Source organism: Gambusia affinis, linkage group LG13 (assembly GCF_019740435.1).
Source record: "Gambusia affinis linkage group LG13, SWU_Gaff_1.0, whole genome shotgun sequence".
Classification (NCBI taxonomy): domain Eukaryota; kingdom Metazoa; phylum Chordata; class Actinopteri; order Cyprinodontiformes; family Poeciliidae; genus Gambusia; species Gambusia affinis.
The window spans coordinates 10,167,095-10,186,533 of NC_057880.1; the positions used below are offsets into that span (position 1 = coordinate 10,167,095).

At 40.4% G+C, this 19,439-nt stretch overlaps 1 protein-coding gene across 1 annotated transcript in view; it reads right to left on the minus strand.

Annotated features, from left to right (window-relative positions):
- The window catches only part of LOC122842130 (ankyrin-3-like), a 90,229-nt gene extending 76,954 nt beyond the window's left edge, over nucleotides 1-13,275 (minus strand). Inside the window, exon 1 of the mRNA XM_044135728.1 lies at nucleotides 12,727-13,275. Coding sequence (XP_043991663.1) covers nucleotides 12,727-12,849 — 123 coding nt within the window. The 5' untranslated portion in view covers nucleotides 12,850-13,275. The remainder of the gene's footprint in view (nucleotides 1-12,726) is intronic.
- Between the last annotated feature and the right edge of the window lie 6,164 nt (nucleotides 13,276-19,439).

Below are 19,439 nucleotides of genomic sequence, written 5' to 3' on the forward strand. Positions count from 1 at the left end.
TTGTCCTTTACTTTTGCCTCTGCTCTTCAGCTTGGGTTTCCCTCTCTCCTTCGTCCAGATCCCTGTCTTTCTAATCGTTCTTCTCTGGGATTTTGTTCAAGATAAGCAAAATGCAGAAAGCAGAGAATCTAACTGATGTAATTATCTGAGTAAGAATAAAAGACGTTTATAAAGTATTGCTTGTTTGAATTGCCGAATATATGTTGACCACTCTCAAAATGAATAAATACATGTTTAATTTGCCATAGAATAGTGGCGCTGATTTTGATCTGAATCAGTCTATTTACCAGTTTTATCTTTGTTCTTTTTCTTACTATTAATCTGAAGGTCAAATATGACAAAGATCTAAAGTCTTTGTTTCTGTTAGTTATTATTTATCTAATCTAAAAACACATGGACTTTCAGTTTTTAGGACAAACCAACATCTCGTACTTTGTTGCACTTTTTAGCTCTTACCAGAAATCTGTTAAATGTTACGAATAGTTGCTTTGAGACATAAATAGGAAAAATCTTGTAATTCTTCTTGTAAGTCATCTTCTGTTAGATTTTAATTTAATACCTCTCAGAGGTTTTCCAACTATTTTACCCCATTTATTTGGTACAGTTTAGAATGAAATGGTAATCCTAATCTCAGAAAAAGCTTAATCTCTACTAACAGGCCACATTTTTACAAATTTGTACATTTTGGCTGCAGAGAGACAAATCCATTCATATTTTCATCACTTTCATATGTCATAGTCCTTACAAAAATCTGTTTTGAAAGGTCCTACCTTGAAGAAAACCACAAATATGAATTATTCAGGAAAAGCCTGACTGGTGCATCACTAGTTATCTCAGGTGTCAGCTTCAGACTTCCATCCCACCTGTTTCATTTAGATATCAGCCTAACAATAACAAATCGCTGTTTATGCAGAAACAAAAAATGAAAAAGTTGTACAGACACTTTACTGTTAATAATAACACACACATATTTAATAAAACTGTATTTGTTTATGAAAGGATTAAATTATTCAACTAATAGCTTGGTTTATTTTCTACAATATTTTTCATTTGGTGTCTACTTGGACATTTCTGTTTAGTTTCTGTTTTGTTTTTTCCAAACCGATCAACTCAGCAACTCGTGTTTCGCACGTCACTGGTAATGGTTGGTGGCCGACCGGAGGGAAGGTCTCTGAAAAGTTAAAGGTGCCATGAGGGTGTCGAGTCGGCTCACACACCACTGACAGCCTCTCACACAGCAGACACACACACACACACACCCAGTAACACGTATTCTGCTGTGTGACAGCAACCCAGTCAGCAGCAACACCACCAGCAACCTGACTTGTACTGCTGCATCTCAGAGCATTACATCACGCCTTCCAGTCTGACAGAAAGCAAAGTGTGCAATTAGTCAGAGAATTTATGAGCAAAGCAATTTTAATACTCCAAGCCCCCGCTTATCCTTGCAGGGTTGCTGGTGTCTGTCTCCAGCGGTCATTGGGCGAAAGCCCGGGTACATCCTACACAAGCCACCAGTCCATCATTAGAGCAATTTATTTTCCAGCACTCAGCTGACCTAACAGTCATGTTTTTATTTTTTAATGAGAGGAAGCAGGAGTACCCAGAGAGCACCCTCTAATCTAGGTGGAGAATATACAACCCGACATTCAATGGATGTGAAGTGCAATGCAAGTTACTAAGTTGTTTTGTTTAGGACATGGATGGTGTAAAACATCAAGCCACCAGCAGCAAAAGTGGGTTGAAAACCTCACAGTAGAATAGTTATAATGTGATATTTTGAAAAAAATGCTTCTCCAATGAACTTGTAGTAGTTGAAATAGCTGTTTTGTAATTGGCTATCATTACTTTGTAGATAAGAAAATCAATCACCTTGACAATAGCTGAAGATTCAAGGTACTTTCAAATGTCTACGAGCAAAATTACCTTCATTTGGAGCCATAAATGTAAAAAAACCCAAAACTAAACAGGTTTATAATTTGTTATGGTGTGTGTGTGCGTGTGTGTGTTTTCAGCCAGGATATTCGATAGAATTTTGCTTTTGTTCTGTTGTTGATACACACATTTAACACCAAAGGTCGGGGGCAGAGAACTTCTCTGCTTCCAGAACAGCCCGAAGGTATTGAAATTAAACCCAAACCATGAACCCGACTGTTGGGAGATTCAACAATGTCCTTCTTAGTGTCACGGCTGATTCCGCTGGATTTTTTCCATGATGTCACCAATGATGTGCTTGAGGTGTTCAAATATATCCACAAGTGTGCTTCCACTGAATTAAAATGTTGAGTTGTCCTATCAGCAACTTTACAAAGTTACAACATCATCACCCAAGCTTTTGAAAATGGCTTAAAGGCGCAGTAATCAGCGGCTGGGATCTAAAGAAAAGGTCAGTGTGCTTCGATGGCTGACAGCCCGGGGACATTTCTTTTTCTTCATTGTATGTAAATATGCGGTTCTATTCTGCCTAAATATTAGTTTTTTGAAAATAGGGTCAGCAAAGTGAAAGCAGATAGTTTATGCATCTTTTTGTTATCAGCAGTGTGAAACAATCGGAGCTCTCATTACCACTACGCGATGACACAGAGATCAGATTGATTGCAAACAGAATATAAGGTGTCTTTGACTCAGGCTGCTCTCAAAGTAGCAGCCGGGTACAGAACCAAAAACATGTGGATGCAAGACTGTCAACGTGGAAATGCACATCGTCGATGGAGCAGGGTGGAAGTTGCTGTGGGATCCGTTCTATTTATAACACGTGTGTTTGCGAAAGCCGAACACAGGGGGAAGGATCAGCAACATCAGACACATCAAATATCAAAAAACAGAGATGGAAAAGTGATCTGTTACATGGATTATGAGAAATAAGCATGACTCAGTTATTTTGGAAAGCGCAGGCTGATGTGCTGGTAACGACCTGATTGCTGAGAAAGGGCAGGTTAAGTTTCACCATCATCGTCATCATCATCATCATCATCATCATCATCATCATCATCATCATCATCATCATCATCATCATCAGATGATAAATGCCATTGCTGTTGCTTTGTCTCTGAGACAAAGTCTTATTTTTGTCTTCTTTTGGGTTTAATCAAAAGGAATGACTATGGCAAAGAAAACCCCAGTCATGCTCAAACCATACAGAAACATTATGTTATTGCTGCAAATTTTATAATTCTGTTAAAACCTCCTAAAGTGCTTTGAAGAGACAGAAATAGAAAGAAAAACAGACAAAGTGCCAGAAAAAATAGGGACGCTAACTGCTAACTGCAAAGGAATGAGCATGGCAGCACATGACAGAAGAATCGAAGGGAGTCAGACAGCCAAGATTGTTTTTTTTTTTCCAACTAACTTCTGTCTTGCTATTCTTCAGTATTCAGCTGGTGACTCAACCAGTACAGTGCTGTGGGCGCAGCTGGATGTCATGATTGAGGATGATCCAGGACAGGCAATATCAGAGTGAGAGAGATAAAAAAAAAAATCTTCTTCCTTCAGGGAGATACTGAGCTTCACCTAGAAGAATCGAAGGTGAAGCAGGTTAAACCTGTGTTTTCCAATTCTTACAGCAAGATGTGAACTCCTTCACATCCTTCACAAGGATATGGACTTTGGTCTTTTTTCCTGCACAGACCTTGAGGTCATACAGAAAAAAAATAAATAAAAATGAAGCAATAGCGGGAAAACCACGCAGTCATCTGTAGAGTGAATCTCTTATTTGAATTTTTCCTCATTTGTACGATTCGGAGTACCTGAAAGAAATAGGCAGAGGACAGAAAAGCTGGATCACTTTTAGAAGCATCGGCTTCGAAACTGACACATCACCAGGAGGCTGGGAATAAAAACACTCCATCTATCAAGCCACCATACTTACACACTTGACATTAAGAGAACAGACAACCAAACCTCAACATGTTGTCAGTATACACTGACACCAGAGCACACATGCAAAGATGCCTGTGAATAATTTAGCATCAAATACAAGGTAGAAGGAACGCACTTCTATTCAAGCTTAGGCTGCATATTATTGCAACCAAAGATTGCAGTGATACGCAGCTGTGTGTACAGTATTATGTTGTCTAAAGGTCTATCTTTTCCATGATCTCACACACGGCCACCCAGAGTGAAAGAATACCAACACCACCTCGCAGCTACAAGTAACCTTTTCTTAGCAATCAGTTTTCTGTTGGATCACAACGTTTTGTGCATGCTTGATTTTCAAATTTACTCTAGAAGCCAAAAGATGATCGAAGCTTCCCGTTCCCTCACTGCTCTAACTTGGAAGAGCGCAACGCCACAAGATATTTCATGTTCAGTGCTCGGTTTTCCCACTGTATTGCAGCTTTATAGGTGGGGAGTAGTTAAAAAGTAGAAAAAGTTTTTCCTTGAGACTGTATAAGGTATATAGAACACGAGCTAATTTCTTAGCTCGCATTGCCATCTGCTTAAACAACACAAACTTGAACGTCCACATAAAGACATCCATAGATGCCTGATCGTGGTCGAAAGGATTCTGGGGTTGATTGTTTTATTGTTTTCGTTTAATCTCAATAGGGGGTAACTACGGGCTGGATATTTCTGGGCTAAATAAAGACAATGAATGGTCAACCTTAGAAAGGCATTAAAAAGATGTCAACTAATGTCCAGCGTTAGTAGGGTTAGTTAAAGAGATACTGGTTTTATATTTTGGTAAAGAAAGAAAATGCAAAGAGCAGCTTTAGGTTAAAGGTCGCAGAGGTAGGAGGAGACATGAAGTGGAAACTATTTTGTCAAAGACAGATCTGAAAGTTGGAGGATGTTCAGACACAGGGTTGGATCTGTGGCTGTCAGTTTGTTAGGGCAAGTGAACTGAAAGGGGCAAGAAGACTTTCTCTATGAAAATGAAATGAGGCATATTTCTATTACCAAGGGAACCCTCTGCAGGCACAGCCCTCCCATGGTGGCCCCCCGTTTTCTTTCTCCCTTTTGCCAACGTTTTCCTCTCCCTCCCCCCATTCGAAGGAGCTAACCGTGAAGCGCCGTGATTACCATCGATCCGTCCGAACACAGCCCATTTCCTCAGAGTCTCTGAGCGCCACGCGTTAGCAGAGCAGCCACAAGGCCAAGACCACATGCTTTTGTCCTTGGCAAAAGAGCCAGACTTGCTTGTTTTGTTTTTGTTTTGTTTGTTTGCCAGAGCTCTCGCACAGATATGGCAGCATGCACTGACATGATAAGTGCACTACTTAAAATACATCTGGGGCGACAAAAATCAAAGAATGTGACAAAACTGACGGCCGGATGAACGTGGTCATCGGTGCTTATCACGGTAGAGTGGCAGGTGGTTAAGTGGAGAATGGAAGAGATGGCAGCAGTGGGAGTGGGGGGCGAACAAACAAAAGCAATTATCAACCCGTACAGGTGTGAGTCCCAGGGGTCAAAGGAGGGGTTGCATGTGGTGAGTGTGAAAGAGAGAGAGAGAGAGACAGAGAAGCAAGGCAGCATTATTTCAATTAGAGAAGTGTTATCTGTGTGTGGATGAGGAACACCTGCCGTACGCACACAGAAAACAGCACATCCACCCAGGCTTGTGACACAACATTAGGCTCTTTTAAGAGCTTGATGGAACATGTCTACTGATGATGCCCAGCAGAGCATTGCCGGGTATGACAGAGAGAGGTGGGGGCATTAAAACGAGCTGCAGCAGACCTCATTATGAAAGTGCACAACAAATATAATACAACATTTAAGAATTTGAAGATAGCACTGCATCTTTAAGCAGAGAAGGGAATAAGGGTTTTTTTTTTGGTGGTGTCTCTGGTTTGTTAGTATGAGGTATATTCCTCTCTGCAAGTCCAGATGTATTTAATTATCCCTGAATTAACCCTGAATACTTAAAAAATGACGAGAATTATGGTGGCTTCTTGTGACATTGTGAATTTTTGTTATGTTCACCATGTTGTGACAAGAGTTTTTTTTTGTCTTGTCCGCTTTGCTTTAACTTCGGTTTTATAACTTTCCACATATCACTTTTGTTCATAAAAGATTTGCTCAGCGGAACATAACCACAGAGAATTTGTTCTAACACTCATCGATGTCATAAACGTCAAAACTCGTTCATTTTTTATTTGGATCCTTTAAGGCACAAGAAACTAAACTGTTCATCAAGGGGATATTCAGCTCAAAAACTCAAAACACCAAGGTCGTTTTGATCCCAGCAACTCATTTGCAAAATAACGTTTCTGTCGTGTTATAAATGCCTTTTTTTTTTCATTCATCTAAATCCATGAGATGACTCCAAGCGGATCTTTGCTGTGGACTGTGATTATCTCTGCCACGTCTGTGGGTAATTATTGACATGTCAGATGTGAATTCATGTCCTGTCCTTTAAAACAGGACGTCACGTCAGCACTTGCGTCCAGGAAGCACGAGGAGTGCTGATGGTTTGTCGGAGCGCCAAGAAAGACACTGATCACCTTCAAATGACATTTAGGCTTATAATCCTGCTCTCCCGCTAATTCTCTTCATTTCTTCTTGTCTCTACCTCTCTCCATATACACATGGCATCAAGTCATTTCTTCCTCTCTACTCTTCCACATCTGACGCTCTGTCTCATTGCCTTTCCAGTGGGATTCTTCAGCACAGAGGGACACTGCTAAGCTTTAAAAGCAAATCAGATTTTATTTTTGAACAGAGGGGAATCCCAACATCACAAATGGCAAAACCTTCACACGCACAGTGACAGAGACTCCACGCAACATTTCACCACCACCTTCTCGTACCACAAACACACCATCCCCCTCCAACAGCAGCAGCTCTCTGTAAAGATCCTTGAAGTGGATCAATAATTAGAACAATCCTTATTGCATGTTTTCATTTCCCTTTAGAGACTGGAGCTGACGTGCAGGCGCAGACAGGAGACAGGATGCTCTGCTGCACATTCTGGGATTCCTACTGGCTTTTGGACACATGCAATACAGCAGTTACCATGACATTAGACTAATAAACGTGTGCCACAGAAATGGATAGAATATGGTTGAGGAGAAAACTTTTGCAGTCGGGAATGCTTCAACAACAAAACAAAACAAAAAAATAAATAAAACCCTGCAAAGAAAGCTTGTGAGAAATGTCCCCAGAACTGCCAAGATGCTCGTTAATGATCGGGATTAGTAATCTTCAAGAAGACCAGCCTAGAACTCTGCACAGGAATGGGCTGCAAGAGAAACTACACATCTGAACAGAAGAGACGTCCAAACAGAAGAATTCTCAGCAAGACTCACAAGAAGCTACAGTTTATTGGCTATAAAGATATTGGTCTATAATCTCAAGCAGTCGGCAGCAAAACTGGATTTGAGTCGCTGCTTTGTCTTCCTAGGACCCAAAACAAAAGTCACTGCTGTCAAAGAACTACTTTGAGAAGTCAAGAGCGATACTTAATGTCGGACTTGAACGACTGTGAAACTGAAAGTGACGCTGCATCACAAGTCAAATTGAATGTTTAAGAATAATCTTAAATTTAAAAAAAAAACTGTATTTGTATTGATCAACACGATTAAGTCAATATCAAATCTATAAAGCTCGTGCAACCTACAAAACAAGCTATTCAACTTGGTGTGCTTTTTGTTGTAAATCGTGATGGAACATCTTGGTGTTACACTACAGAGTGGAGCATTGCTAAGCGAGGCCAGTGCACTCAAATTATGACTATTTAGAGTTTCATTTTTGTCGATAGTTGATGGTTGCTCTTCAGAGGGGTTTACTTGTATCCTGCATGTCTGCAGAAAATCCATTGAACCATTTTGTGAGAAAACTGTTCCCAGACAATTTTGCAAAAACAAAGCAAAACAAAATAGCTTAGAATGGAAACAGATCCCAAAGAGAATCAGACGGAGTGAAATGGACCTTTTATTTTCAAGCTGTATATTACGCGGGGGTCTGAAAACAACTGTGTCATCCAACACAACTGCTACGTCATTGGCTGTTAAAGCGAGAATGAACTGTTCACATTGTGGGCATAAGCTGACACTTTATTGGAGCCAAATGACCAAACCCTTTCCAAAACTTTTAACACAAACTTTTAGGGTCATGTGGTGTTTTCACTTACAGAAATGGTTTTGAATTGAACAAATGAATTCATCTCTGCTGGGAAAAAAAGATGTTTTTGTTTTTCTCCCTATTTTACCCTTAAATGCTAAAATCTCTCCTCACTCAATTTTCACTCTAGCCAGTGGCCATCTTGATAGTGAAAACATTTAGTAATATAAAGAGGAGTTCCCGATGCCAATGCAATTAACTGAGGCACGCATGAGCTTCTGAATTCATTAACCTCTATATTTGATGGGCTGATGGTACGGGACAAGGGCAGGGAAGAAGTGGAGACAGGAAGGAGGGTCGCAATGCATGTCCATTAGTGAGAGAAATATGATGGAAGGGAGGCAGATGGAGGAATGAAAGAAAAATTAAGGACATAAAAGACGCATTTATTTTATGCATAAAGAGCATAAGGAACATTTTCCTCTCTTTTAGTTTTTCCTCTCAGGGTAAGAAAAATTCCAGCCTTGCCACTTCCCTCAGGGCCGAACTCAAAGTACAGCATTAAGCTAAAGTATTGTTTGGACACTGCTATGTTTCTGGCAGCATTTATTTAATACTCTCTACGATGGATTTACTGATGAGATAGACTTTTTTACAAAGGTGATAATAGTAATAATAAATAATAGCAATATTCACAACTTATGCTTTTGGAGCAGAAGTTGAGAGGGACATCTTAAAGTTGTCAGGAGGTTGAAAGCATTATCTCGCTGTTTTACAATTCAAGGTGATTGGAAGCATCTCTGTTTTTAAGCCTTATAAGAGAAATAACTAGTACTGTCCCAAAGCACGTTCTCAGTTCTGGGAAACCTTGTAAAACTGGGGCACATCGGGAGGAAAATTATGCTCTGCTCTGTCTTTGTCTGAGTGCGTCTGTGGGAATCCACTGGGAGACCCCGGCTTTGGAATAATGACATTGAAGCTAAATCATTTTGGAGAATTCATGGAACGAAGGGATAGGGATTTCCCGTTCAGATAACAGGAAGGCCGACAGTACAGTATGTTTCAGTGCAACACAATGTCACAGCCTGACCTGAAAATTTGGATAGGTGCATCTATGAATGTAGGACAGCAGAAATACGCAGTATTACAGTTTTATTTTGGGGGCATTTCTAACAGCAAACACTGTCTTTGTTGAAAACATTTGATAGTAGTAAGGCTACAAACATAAAGCTAAAAGCTCAGTTTAACTTTATTACACAAAGTGGTACTTTACATAATGAATTTAGTCCACAATCAAAAAGAAGATATACAAAAGATAATCTGCACTCCACCATATATCGCCAATCTGGTGATCAATCAGAGCAAACTGGCTGGTTAGTGAGAAATGTTTAAAGTGAGCCATGCAAAAACCTTTAAATTCATTTTTGTCATTCATTCAACCTTTTACACCGATAAAAGTCACACTGCTACCACACACTTTACTAGTCATGGACAAATTTGAGTAAAAAAGTTGACATAACTTCAACTTTTTCTTCCAATAACTCAATCTTACAAGTAGAAAAATAAATGTAAATGGACCGAACTTATATAGCGCTTTTCCAGTCATTTTGACCATTCAAAGCGCTTTACGCTAGAGTCACATTCAACCATTCACACTCACAATCACATTTATACACCAATACGCAGATCGGTAGGCAATTTGGGGTTAAGTGCCTTGCCCAGAGGCACATCGAATGTGGCAGGAGGAAGCTGTAATCAAACCTACAACCTTCTGATCGCAAGGCGACAACTCTACCGTACAGCTACAGTTGCTGGATGGTAAAGTAGTCTTTAATTGCATTTAATTTGAGTCAGTTTCTTTCAGTCTGTTTCTAGGACTGTCCAAGTAGGAATCCATGACTTTAAGTTTCCTTGGTGCCAAAATCTGTTGAAATACCGTTAGCCATTAACCACCAGACTGAAAGAAGAGGGCTGGTATTTATTTTTGATGCCATGAGGATCATATGGAAGGTAAAAAAATCTCCAAAGCTTACTGTCATCGGGCATCTTCAATAGGCAATCTCTTACTCAACACCTAAATCTTATGAAAGAAAAAATATATTATAGGCGATTGTTCACATATCTTTACTGCATGTGCCGACAAATGTGCACATGCCTCAAAGCGTACAACTGAAATGAAATAAGATTCTGCCAAAACTTAGTTTGACTTTATGACATTCTGCATGCAGTAATCAGCCTGATGGTGACTAATGCAGCTCTACATTTACAAGTGTTCTCCATGCAAAGTTTTCTACCTGTTCTGACGTCTAAATATAGAGACTGTAGGAGCCGTGGAAAGCTGTGACTCAAAGCAGTTTGTTGTACAAGTGTGCAGCCGCGCGGCAATATCACTCTGCAGCAATATCAAGTTGCATAACAGAAGAAATGTAATCATAATGTCATTTTTTAAATAATTTATTCATCATTTGTAAAACTCGCTAAGTTTGTATTTAAACTTAATCATTAATCTCAAATTAAGTTATTAGTCACAATTTGCATTTTATTGGCTGGAATGTAATAAGTTTTATGCGTGTCTCGTTTCTGCTTAGCGTCCGCGTCCACTGACGATACTTAGTCAGTCAGGACTCTAAGACAAAAGGAGAGCTGGAAGGCCGGGGGTAATGAGTTTAGAAGCAAGGGCATGCAAAGAGTAAACTGAAATTAGTGAAAAACTCAAGTTACTGTCAGTGTACTCCAAAGTACGGCGCAAAAACAGAAAAGAATCTCACAGCAGGAGGATGTTTTGTCTCTTGTAGATAGCACGGCTCAAACTGAATCACTACTGGTATTAAAGCTCACAAACAGGAACCATGTAAAGGAATGGAATCAAGCAGAACATCAGAGCTGAGCTACAAGTTTGGAACCTGAAAAAGTAAAAACAGGAAAATATACATTATATACAACAAGAACTGATGACTGTGGTAGATGGTATGCATCTAATCAATAAGACCGACTCCTCGCCTCTCCTCTCCATCTCTGTCATTCTCGTCTATGAAACATGACCCTACAGTAAGACAACCACCTGAAATGCTGATCTTCACCTCAGACATGTGAACAGCGAGCAAGTTCTCGCAGGTGGATCGTGTTTTAATGTTTGCGTCCCAAAGAAAGCCACTACTTTCCTCAAGCCTCTTCGCAATCTTTTCCCGTTTCTGAAAGATTTGTCAATGACGGCTCACTCCTTGCATATGGGAAGGTCAAATAACATTGCCAGCAGCATAATTCAAAACCAGGCACCCATGAGTACAAAGTACACTGTTATTGGATTGATCCCTCACGGTCAAATGTGCCACTATCAATATGGGGAATGCAGCAAATGCTTTCAGAAATAGTCACAGGGCAGCTGAGGCACATATATTTGTGCTTTTAGAAGTTCAACGCTTAATATTTACTGTAATCGCGTCGACCGTCTCTTTGTTTCGGGAGAAGTTTTGCGCTTTGCCCAAAGTCGAGAGCCGACATGTAAGAGAGGCGGATGACCACCGAGGTACACGTGCATTTCGGTTCCCATCATACGAAAAAGCTTCGTCATCAATAAATCAGTCGAGTATGCATTATACATGGCTGTCTCTGCATCCAAGCGCACACACGTGCACAAGAGACTCCACAATGAAACTGACTGAAACCAAACAGAAATCATAAAAGCAGCAGTCATTCACGTCTCGTGTTTCGGCCGTCCATTCAGCGAACATGCAAACGCACGTTCTTTAGAGAGCAGAGTGAACAGTAAAGTGTACCTCAGCAAAAACAGAAAATGACGGTGAATGATGAGAGAGCTAGAGGACGGCAAGGAAACAAAAGCCTGAGTGTTCAACTGATCTGGGGGCAGTGGTAGTGAAGTTATCGCGTGTGGATAGGTGGTAAGATTTTAGAAATTCATCAGTTGGTTAGAAAACTGAAATTGGTCAATGTTTCCACAAATTTTAGATTCTACATGTGTGAACCAGCGGCACGTGGGTTGATGCACTTTGAGTTTAATTTTAGATGATAGAAATGTGGATAGTCTTCATCTTTTTGTTAGAGTCAAAACTTTGTTTATCAAAATTTCTCCTTGATTTACTCTGATTGATGATCGGCAGATCAAATACTGAAAGGACCAGATTTTTTTTCCTGATTAATCACATTTACTGAAAGCAAAAATTTCTACAATCTTCAGTCCGTCACCTGCATCACCCAAAAGCATGTAGATTTCTGCAGGGTTTTTTTTCTTATGTTTAAAAAAAAACATGACAAATTCTTTTCTCTATCAAAGGACGTGGGTTTAAGAAGAAAACGTCAGAAAGGTCAAAATCGGAATCCACTGGTCAGATTGCAAAGAAAACCAGAAATCGGCATAAGCTAGGGGAAAGAAAAAAAAACCCCTGATCACTGCACCTCCAATAGTTTTGACATTGAGTTATGCAGCAACATTTAATGCACCTGCTCTTACGAAAGAGTTATTGTAACACATGTAGTACACATAATTAGCCAGCCAGCAGCAAAAAATGCACTTACAAGAGCACATCCATGAATGAACACACGTGAGTCCTCCAAACCTCTCCGATGGAGCTTAATGAGCACCCACACGCACACACACATACGTACACGCAGCTACGCTCCAGCAACACAGAGAGAGCAGAGCAGATGAAGCCACCAGCAGCCAGCCAGCCCGACCAGGCGGCCCCAGCCCTCGCCTGTTACCTTTCTCTTTTGTTCCCGGGACGACGCTCTCCTGCTCTTCCTCCGCTTCTCCTTCTCGTCCTCTATTGCATTCACATCCACTTCCCCCCGATTCTTCTTCAGCTGGGAGGCCGCGTGAGCCATGATAGGTAGTGAAAAAAGACGGGAAAAGCACCACACACTGCACACGCGCACCTCACCTGAAATCCCAGAGAAGTTCAGGGGCTTGCTGGTGGCAAAAACAAAACCGGGATCTCAGAGGAAAAAATCGGGGTAGAAAAGGAAAGGGGGGGAAAGGGAAGAAAAATGCCCTCCTTGAAAAGGAGAATGGGGAAGAGTAGGGGTTATTATTGTTATTATTTTTATTTATTTATTTTTCCAAGTATGAAAGTAAATCCTGTGTGTCCTCTCTTCTTTTGGTTGTTGCTCTGCTCTTTTCAAAGTGATGGAGTGATGGGAGAGAAGAGGCAGCTGCTTCTCCTCGTCTCCTCTTCCTCCTCTTCCTCCTCGTGTATCCTCCGCTGGCAGTGTGAGAGGAGCATGTCCAGGAGAGGTGAGGACAAACCGGGTGGAGAGAGAAGAGACGCGAGCATCACCAGCACAGAGGTGGATGGGAGGAGAAAGACGGTGGGAGGAGGGAGGGGTGCAAGGGGAGTGGTTTCCACGGTAACAACGCTCCCTTTCGACACCATTCTTTGAAATTGACATTATTGCAGCTTTTTCCTTCAGCCAGGCTAGCAATAAGTGTGTTTGTCCAGAGTCCGAGAGGGAAGAACGTACGAAAGAGAGAACAAACAGTAACATGTGAGTGGTAGTAAGTGTATGAATGAACCAAAGGCATTGCTTCTCGGAGTGGGAAGAAGGTGGGGGAGCAACAGTAGTGTGTGTGTTACGATCCCCACAGATTACAAGGTGGAGGTGACCAAGTAACGGGATGGGGGAAGAAATACGCCAAGGACACGGGTGAAAAAGACTGAATGCACATAATTTCCACCCCCCTGCACCCCTACTCCACACACACAGCAAGCAACAAGCCTGTCTGCAAACACAGAATCAGCTAGCATGCATTCAAATGTATTAAGAAAGCCATCTGGAGTCTGTCTGAAACATTCAAATATTCAAAATAAGAAATGTTACTAGAAATGCACTGATCCAGCTTTTCCTGGCTGATACCCAAACACATTTCTCTAGATTCTGGTTGTGTGCACTTCCACTTTTCTCTCTCTCTCACACACACACACACACACACTCGCACAAAAGAAAGAACGTGCTGCAGGTTCTTTGTTAAAGACCATAGCTTTGATTCAACAGAAAATGAAGGAATTTGGAGACTAGTCACATTTAAACTTATCTAATTTTTAATGAATCTATTACAGGAAGGGCTGCTGGTGATTGTGTTTGTAGTCTGTAAATACTGGATGTTCTTAGTCTTGATGCATGAAAAGAATAGAGAAAACAATCAGACATTCACAAACTGACCTTCCAGTCGATCATTGCTTGGTGCTTCTTTATATACCCATATGTATGTAAGCATAATACCAGCATAATATGACCAACATGGGCACTCACACCTGTATTTCAATCAGACAAGAACAGTACACACACACACACACACGCACGCACACACACGCACACACACACACACACACCTACACACTCTTAATCTAAGAGCAGTTTAGTCAGACAATTTAACCTCACAAGCACGCCTTTTGTTTTTCTGACTCTGAAGTAGCCAGAAGAACCCATTGATTTACAGAGAGAACAAACAAACTTTGACTGTAAAAGTGAATTTAAGAATGTCATAGTCTTTATGATCCACAGAGGATTTGTTTAAAAACAGTAAAAAGTTTAGTCAGTAGGCAGAACCTCTCCCATCACACCAGAGTACTACATGGACAGAGACTCAAAGTGGATGGATGCCCATTATTCCACTGCAGAACTAAAAGCTGCAGTTTCCCGTGGTAAAAAACATAAACAACGATATTGTCACAGCTACGACGCTTAATCACTTACACCGAGTCAAACACTCATCTGCATCGAGACGGTGCAGATGTCCTAACGCAAGAGCAGAAACAGTTACACTTGAAATAAGAATCTGGTAATAAATTTAGAATAAATCCACTATGCTGATGGTGTAATACCATATTAAAATTCATTCAACTTCAGAGGAAGTTTGTAATTCTTACAGATACTTGATAGCCACAGCTTTAGACACATGTCAAAAAGGCCCATAAACCAGACAAAGCAGGATCATGAGCAGAACCTTGTCATTTAAAAAGCTGTTATGGATCCACAGAGCTTACTCTAATACTTCCCCATTTTCCCTACAGAGCGCTGAAAATAGCACTTGATGTTTTAAAAAACTATATCAGTTAAAGTTAATGGAAAGAATGGCCTTTTATCAGGGTTGATTTTTCTTCTTCTTCTTCTTTTGCTAAATGCTGTGGAAATGTAGAGGGATAACAAGCATGTCAGAAAATTCTGTTCGTTCCAGGAAAAGGATCCCCAAGTGCACATGTGAATGTAGGTCCATGTGAGTTTGAAATGACATATAGTAGGTACAGAACGTACCGCAGCAGATCTCATCATCTCAGACCTGAAAAGATCTGGAAGAGAACGAGAAATGCTGCAAAGCACTTAATGGCTAATGTCCAAAACAGCCAGTACCTCAATTTTGCATTTACCAGACTCACTCAAAAATTTTGCTCCAAAATCTGTGTGAGGACAACGGGTTCATTTGAAACATCCCACCCACTAATAGATGCCACAATGAACACAAACATAATCTGTGCTGTTTTTCTGCATACGTATGTATATATGTAAGCATAAAGAAAGCGTCACATAAATGGACTCGTGGAGAAACTACAACAGGGGAACAATGACAGAAGAAATCCGTCAGATTATAAACAGACACACTTTGCCTTTGAGAGTGTGTCTAAGTCTTTGCTCACATGCTTATTATTAATGTCCCAAAAACTCAATGAATCAAAGAGCGACTCAAAAGCCAATCCAGTAAATGAACAAACTCGTCATGATGTCATAAATAATTCTGTGAGATGAATAAATGAATCATTTAAAAAGTAGCAATCTTATTCCCAGCTTATTCTGAGTCCTCTGTGCTGTGTTTCTCTACAGTCTCAAAGTGGTCACCTCATCCGAGATCAGTAAAAAAGGTCAAACAGGATCCAGGGAGCTTTTGGTTTGCTAAATCATTTTTTTTTTGTTGTTGTTGAAAAGTAGCAACATCTAAAAACAAGGAATGTACAGGAAAATAATCTACCCCACAAAGAAGCAATAAAAATATAGATGGAGGGGAGAAAGAAAAGAAACACTAGGAATGAAAAAATGTCTCGATCACAATGTCCTTCACAGCCGCCGTGCTCACGTCAGACACAGCAGCGTGGAGACAGACGGAGCAGCCATCTTTGTGTTCCTTCCCCTGCCTGCCTGCGTGTCAGAAGTACCTACGGATGCTTGGGTCCTCTGGATGTAGAAAGGCTGCCTCGCTTCCTGCCTGCCCACACTGCGCTAAATCTGTCTTTTTTTTTTATCATTATTTTTTTTGTTCGTGGCTCCACATGTACATATGGACTAAACTGGAGCCATGCGGAGAGAAGCTGGGAATAAGAAAAGAGACAATCAGATGCTTAGGGGTAAAGAGGGACGAAAACAGCCCTCCAGGGAGCGAGATGACAGGTTGAGCCGCCGGACACCAGTCATGTAACGCTGTGAGCGTGAAATCCCCTTTTCTCTCCCTCAAATGTATTCAGCCTCCCTAGTTCATTTGTCTTCCCTTTCAAACACGAGCACAAGCCACCGGCTATAAAAGGGGGGGACGTATGTTGACTTACAACCCCTGTCTACTATCATGCATCAGAGGGGGTGTCACATTATACCAAATTATCATGCGGTTGCTAGGCGAGGGCCAATGGGATGGCTCTGGGGAGGACGGGATGGATGGATAAGGAGGCAGGAAGAGGGATGGAGATGGGTGGGAGCAGGGAGGTGGAAGAAGTAGGCTATCTAGTAATCATTTGGAAACAAAAACAAATCATGAGTACAAAAAAAGATAATCTAGGAATTGAAATTGAAAGAATTTTGGGAATGTCTCTTCAAATAATGTGAAGATAAGTTCTTTTCTATCTATTTTAAAGCCTCTCAACAAATAAGCTGAAAGAAAGAAAAAAAAACCCCTCAATTAACACCATCAGCCCCCCGACTCTGATCCAACAGTTGTAGTAAAAGTCACTGCCAAGGTGGCCTAGATTCCAGACACCAGCCTTTCGCCGGCAATGAGAGAGAAAATAAAAAGACTACTACTATGGAGCAAAGTTGGCAGGAGGACAGCAGACTCAAGCAGTGGAAGAGAATTGGATGTTTTCCACTTTTCTTTGGGCACAAGGCCACACACAAAGACGGGATAAAACGACCACATCTACAGAAATAAGTTAGATTTGCATTTGTCAAGACATTGTCATTTTAATTTAGTTGTGAAGAACTGCAGCTGTTTTTCAATTGCTACATTTTGAAAGAACGTAATCGGCAGTGATGTTTAGACATGCTTATTTACTAAGAATAGATACAGTTCCAAGTGTTTTTTTTTTTTTTTACTGTAGTTCCCCCAAAGGCTTTAGTTTGGTTTAAAAAAACTTTTTAAAAACTGGTAATGATCTATTTAAAGCGTTGCATATCTAGATTATTATTGAGTCGTTATTATACAGAAAAATCTCATGAGACTCATCGTCTCATTTACAAGAGACCCGTTACATACATCAACAATAACATAAAAACAATAATACAATCTACTAAACACTTCTGAAAATCAATACCATAAAATATCAAGAGAAGGGCTGATAAAAGTTTGGAGCTGTTCAATAGTTACAGTAAAGAAATTAGTTCAGACATCAAATTGCCGTCATGCAATAATCAGGGTGTTTATAACGATCACTGATAGGTCAGAAATTCAACTTCACACTCTTGAACCCAAAGGTCAGTCGGCAATCAACGCTTCATGTGAGTCCGGGTGTCCCTGATGCCACTTTGTTTGACTCAGTCCATTGTCTGCGGTGATCATTGTATGTCGTGTGTCTGTCTCCAGCTGCTTCGACTCCTACGGGTGCAACACCAAACAGCAGCATCGCCGTCAGTGACCTTTTTAAACCCCTGTATGCACACAAACAGTGTAACCCCACACACCAGCAAGAACAGGCAATGCAAATCCATCTGTCCGGGTTTGAGCTTCTCGACTCACTTTAAAGGTAACAAATAAATGATGAATATTAGTACTGACAGCGTACTCTTGGAAATGTTTGGTTAGTAAAAACACACTACTATGTTTAATTTGTGGAAAAGCTTTCAGGAGTCACTTGTATGTTTTTGTGACAGTGCTGGAGAATAAATGTTTTTGTTTAAGGTTCAATTTGATTTTTCTCCAGATGCACAAACACAGTTCTCAAATGCCTGGTTATACATAAGAGAGAGGATCATTTTAACAGCTGGTCAAGTTTTATGAGCTTAAAACGTCCAGAAACTGTTTCTGAACTGATGGAAATGGAATCTCATGTTTGGTTGAGAGAGTTGAAACAAATTCTTGGTGCTCTGCTGCCCTCTAGTGTTCAACAACTGTAGTCCAAAAAAACAAAGGGAATGAGGATGTGATACACTTACTATACACACACAGATAAATTAACAGAAATGGAACTAGAAATAGATCCCTGTAACTCATTCGCCCTTGCCTTAAAGGTAAACGTACCAGGAGGGACTCTGGTAAAGGTAAAACTGATAGCTCTGGCAACAGAGTTGAACAATCTCTAATTTTAGAAATCCAACCAAGATGTAAAACAGAAAATCGCAGAGCAAATTGTGATAAAATACTCAAGAAGAATCCATCAGTGTGTGTTGTGAGCAAGGTTGCTTTTAGACTCAAGAGTGACACAGGAAGGTTAGATATGAAGGAAAAATATTTTGTGTTGCTTTTAACTCATTTATTATGTTACACGGACAATCCATTCAAATCACTGACCCTTTTTACTTAAACTCCTCTCAGTATCCCCCGTGTTGCACAACTCCATCATCACAATCACTGTAATGTCTCCCCTCCGGATAAGAAAAAATATGCCATTAGACGAGCGCTTTAACCCAGTTAGCCACCAATAACCTACCTAAATATGTGTCACACAACCAAGCAGCGCCCTTCATAACAAGATCAAAATGTCCTTGCTTGGTTTCCCCACAGAGGGGCAGAAAGAGATTTGCAGCTGAAGACACACACACACACACACGCACACACGCACGCACACGCACACACACACACACGCACGCACACCCCCACACACGCACACACACACACAGAAAGGCAGTGTCTACTCCATGGATTGAAGTGGTCTGCAAGGGTGGAATGGTTGACTGACTGCAAGAGGACTTATTAGATAATTGAATGGTGCTTTGGCACCAAACTAAACCCACATAACATATACAAGATGTAACTGACATGATCTATAAAGCAGAAATGGGTGTCATGAGTTAGATTGAAACTAATTAATAATTAATTAATCCAACTAATAATAATAATAATAATAATAATAATAATAATAATAATAATAATAATAATAATAATAATAGTCACTTTCTACAACCATTGTTGATTTTTCAGGACTCTGACAGAGTGACATATATTTCACTTTTACTATAAAACCAGTGAAAATAAAAAAAATAAAACAATAATAATAATAATA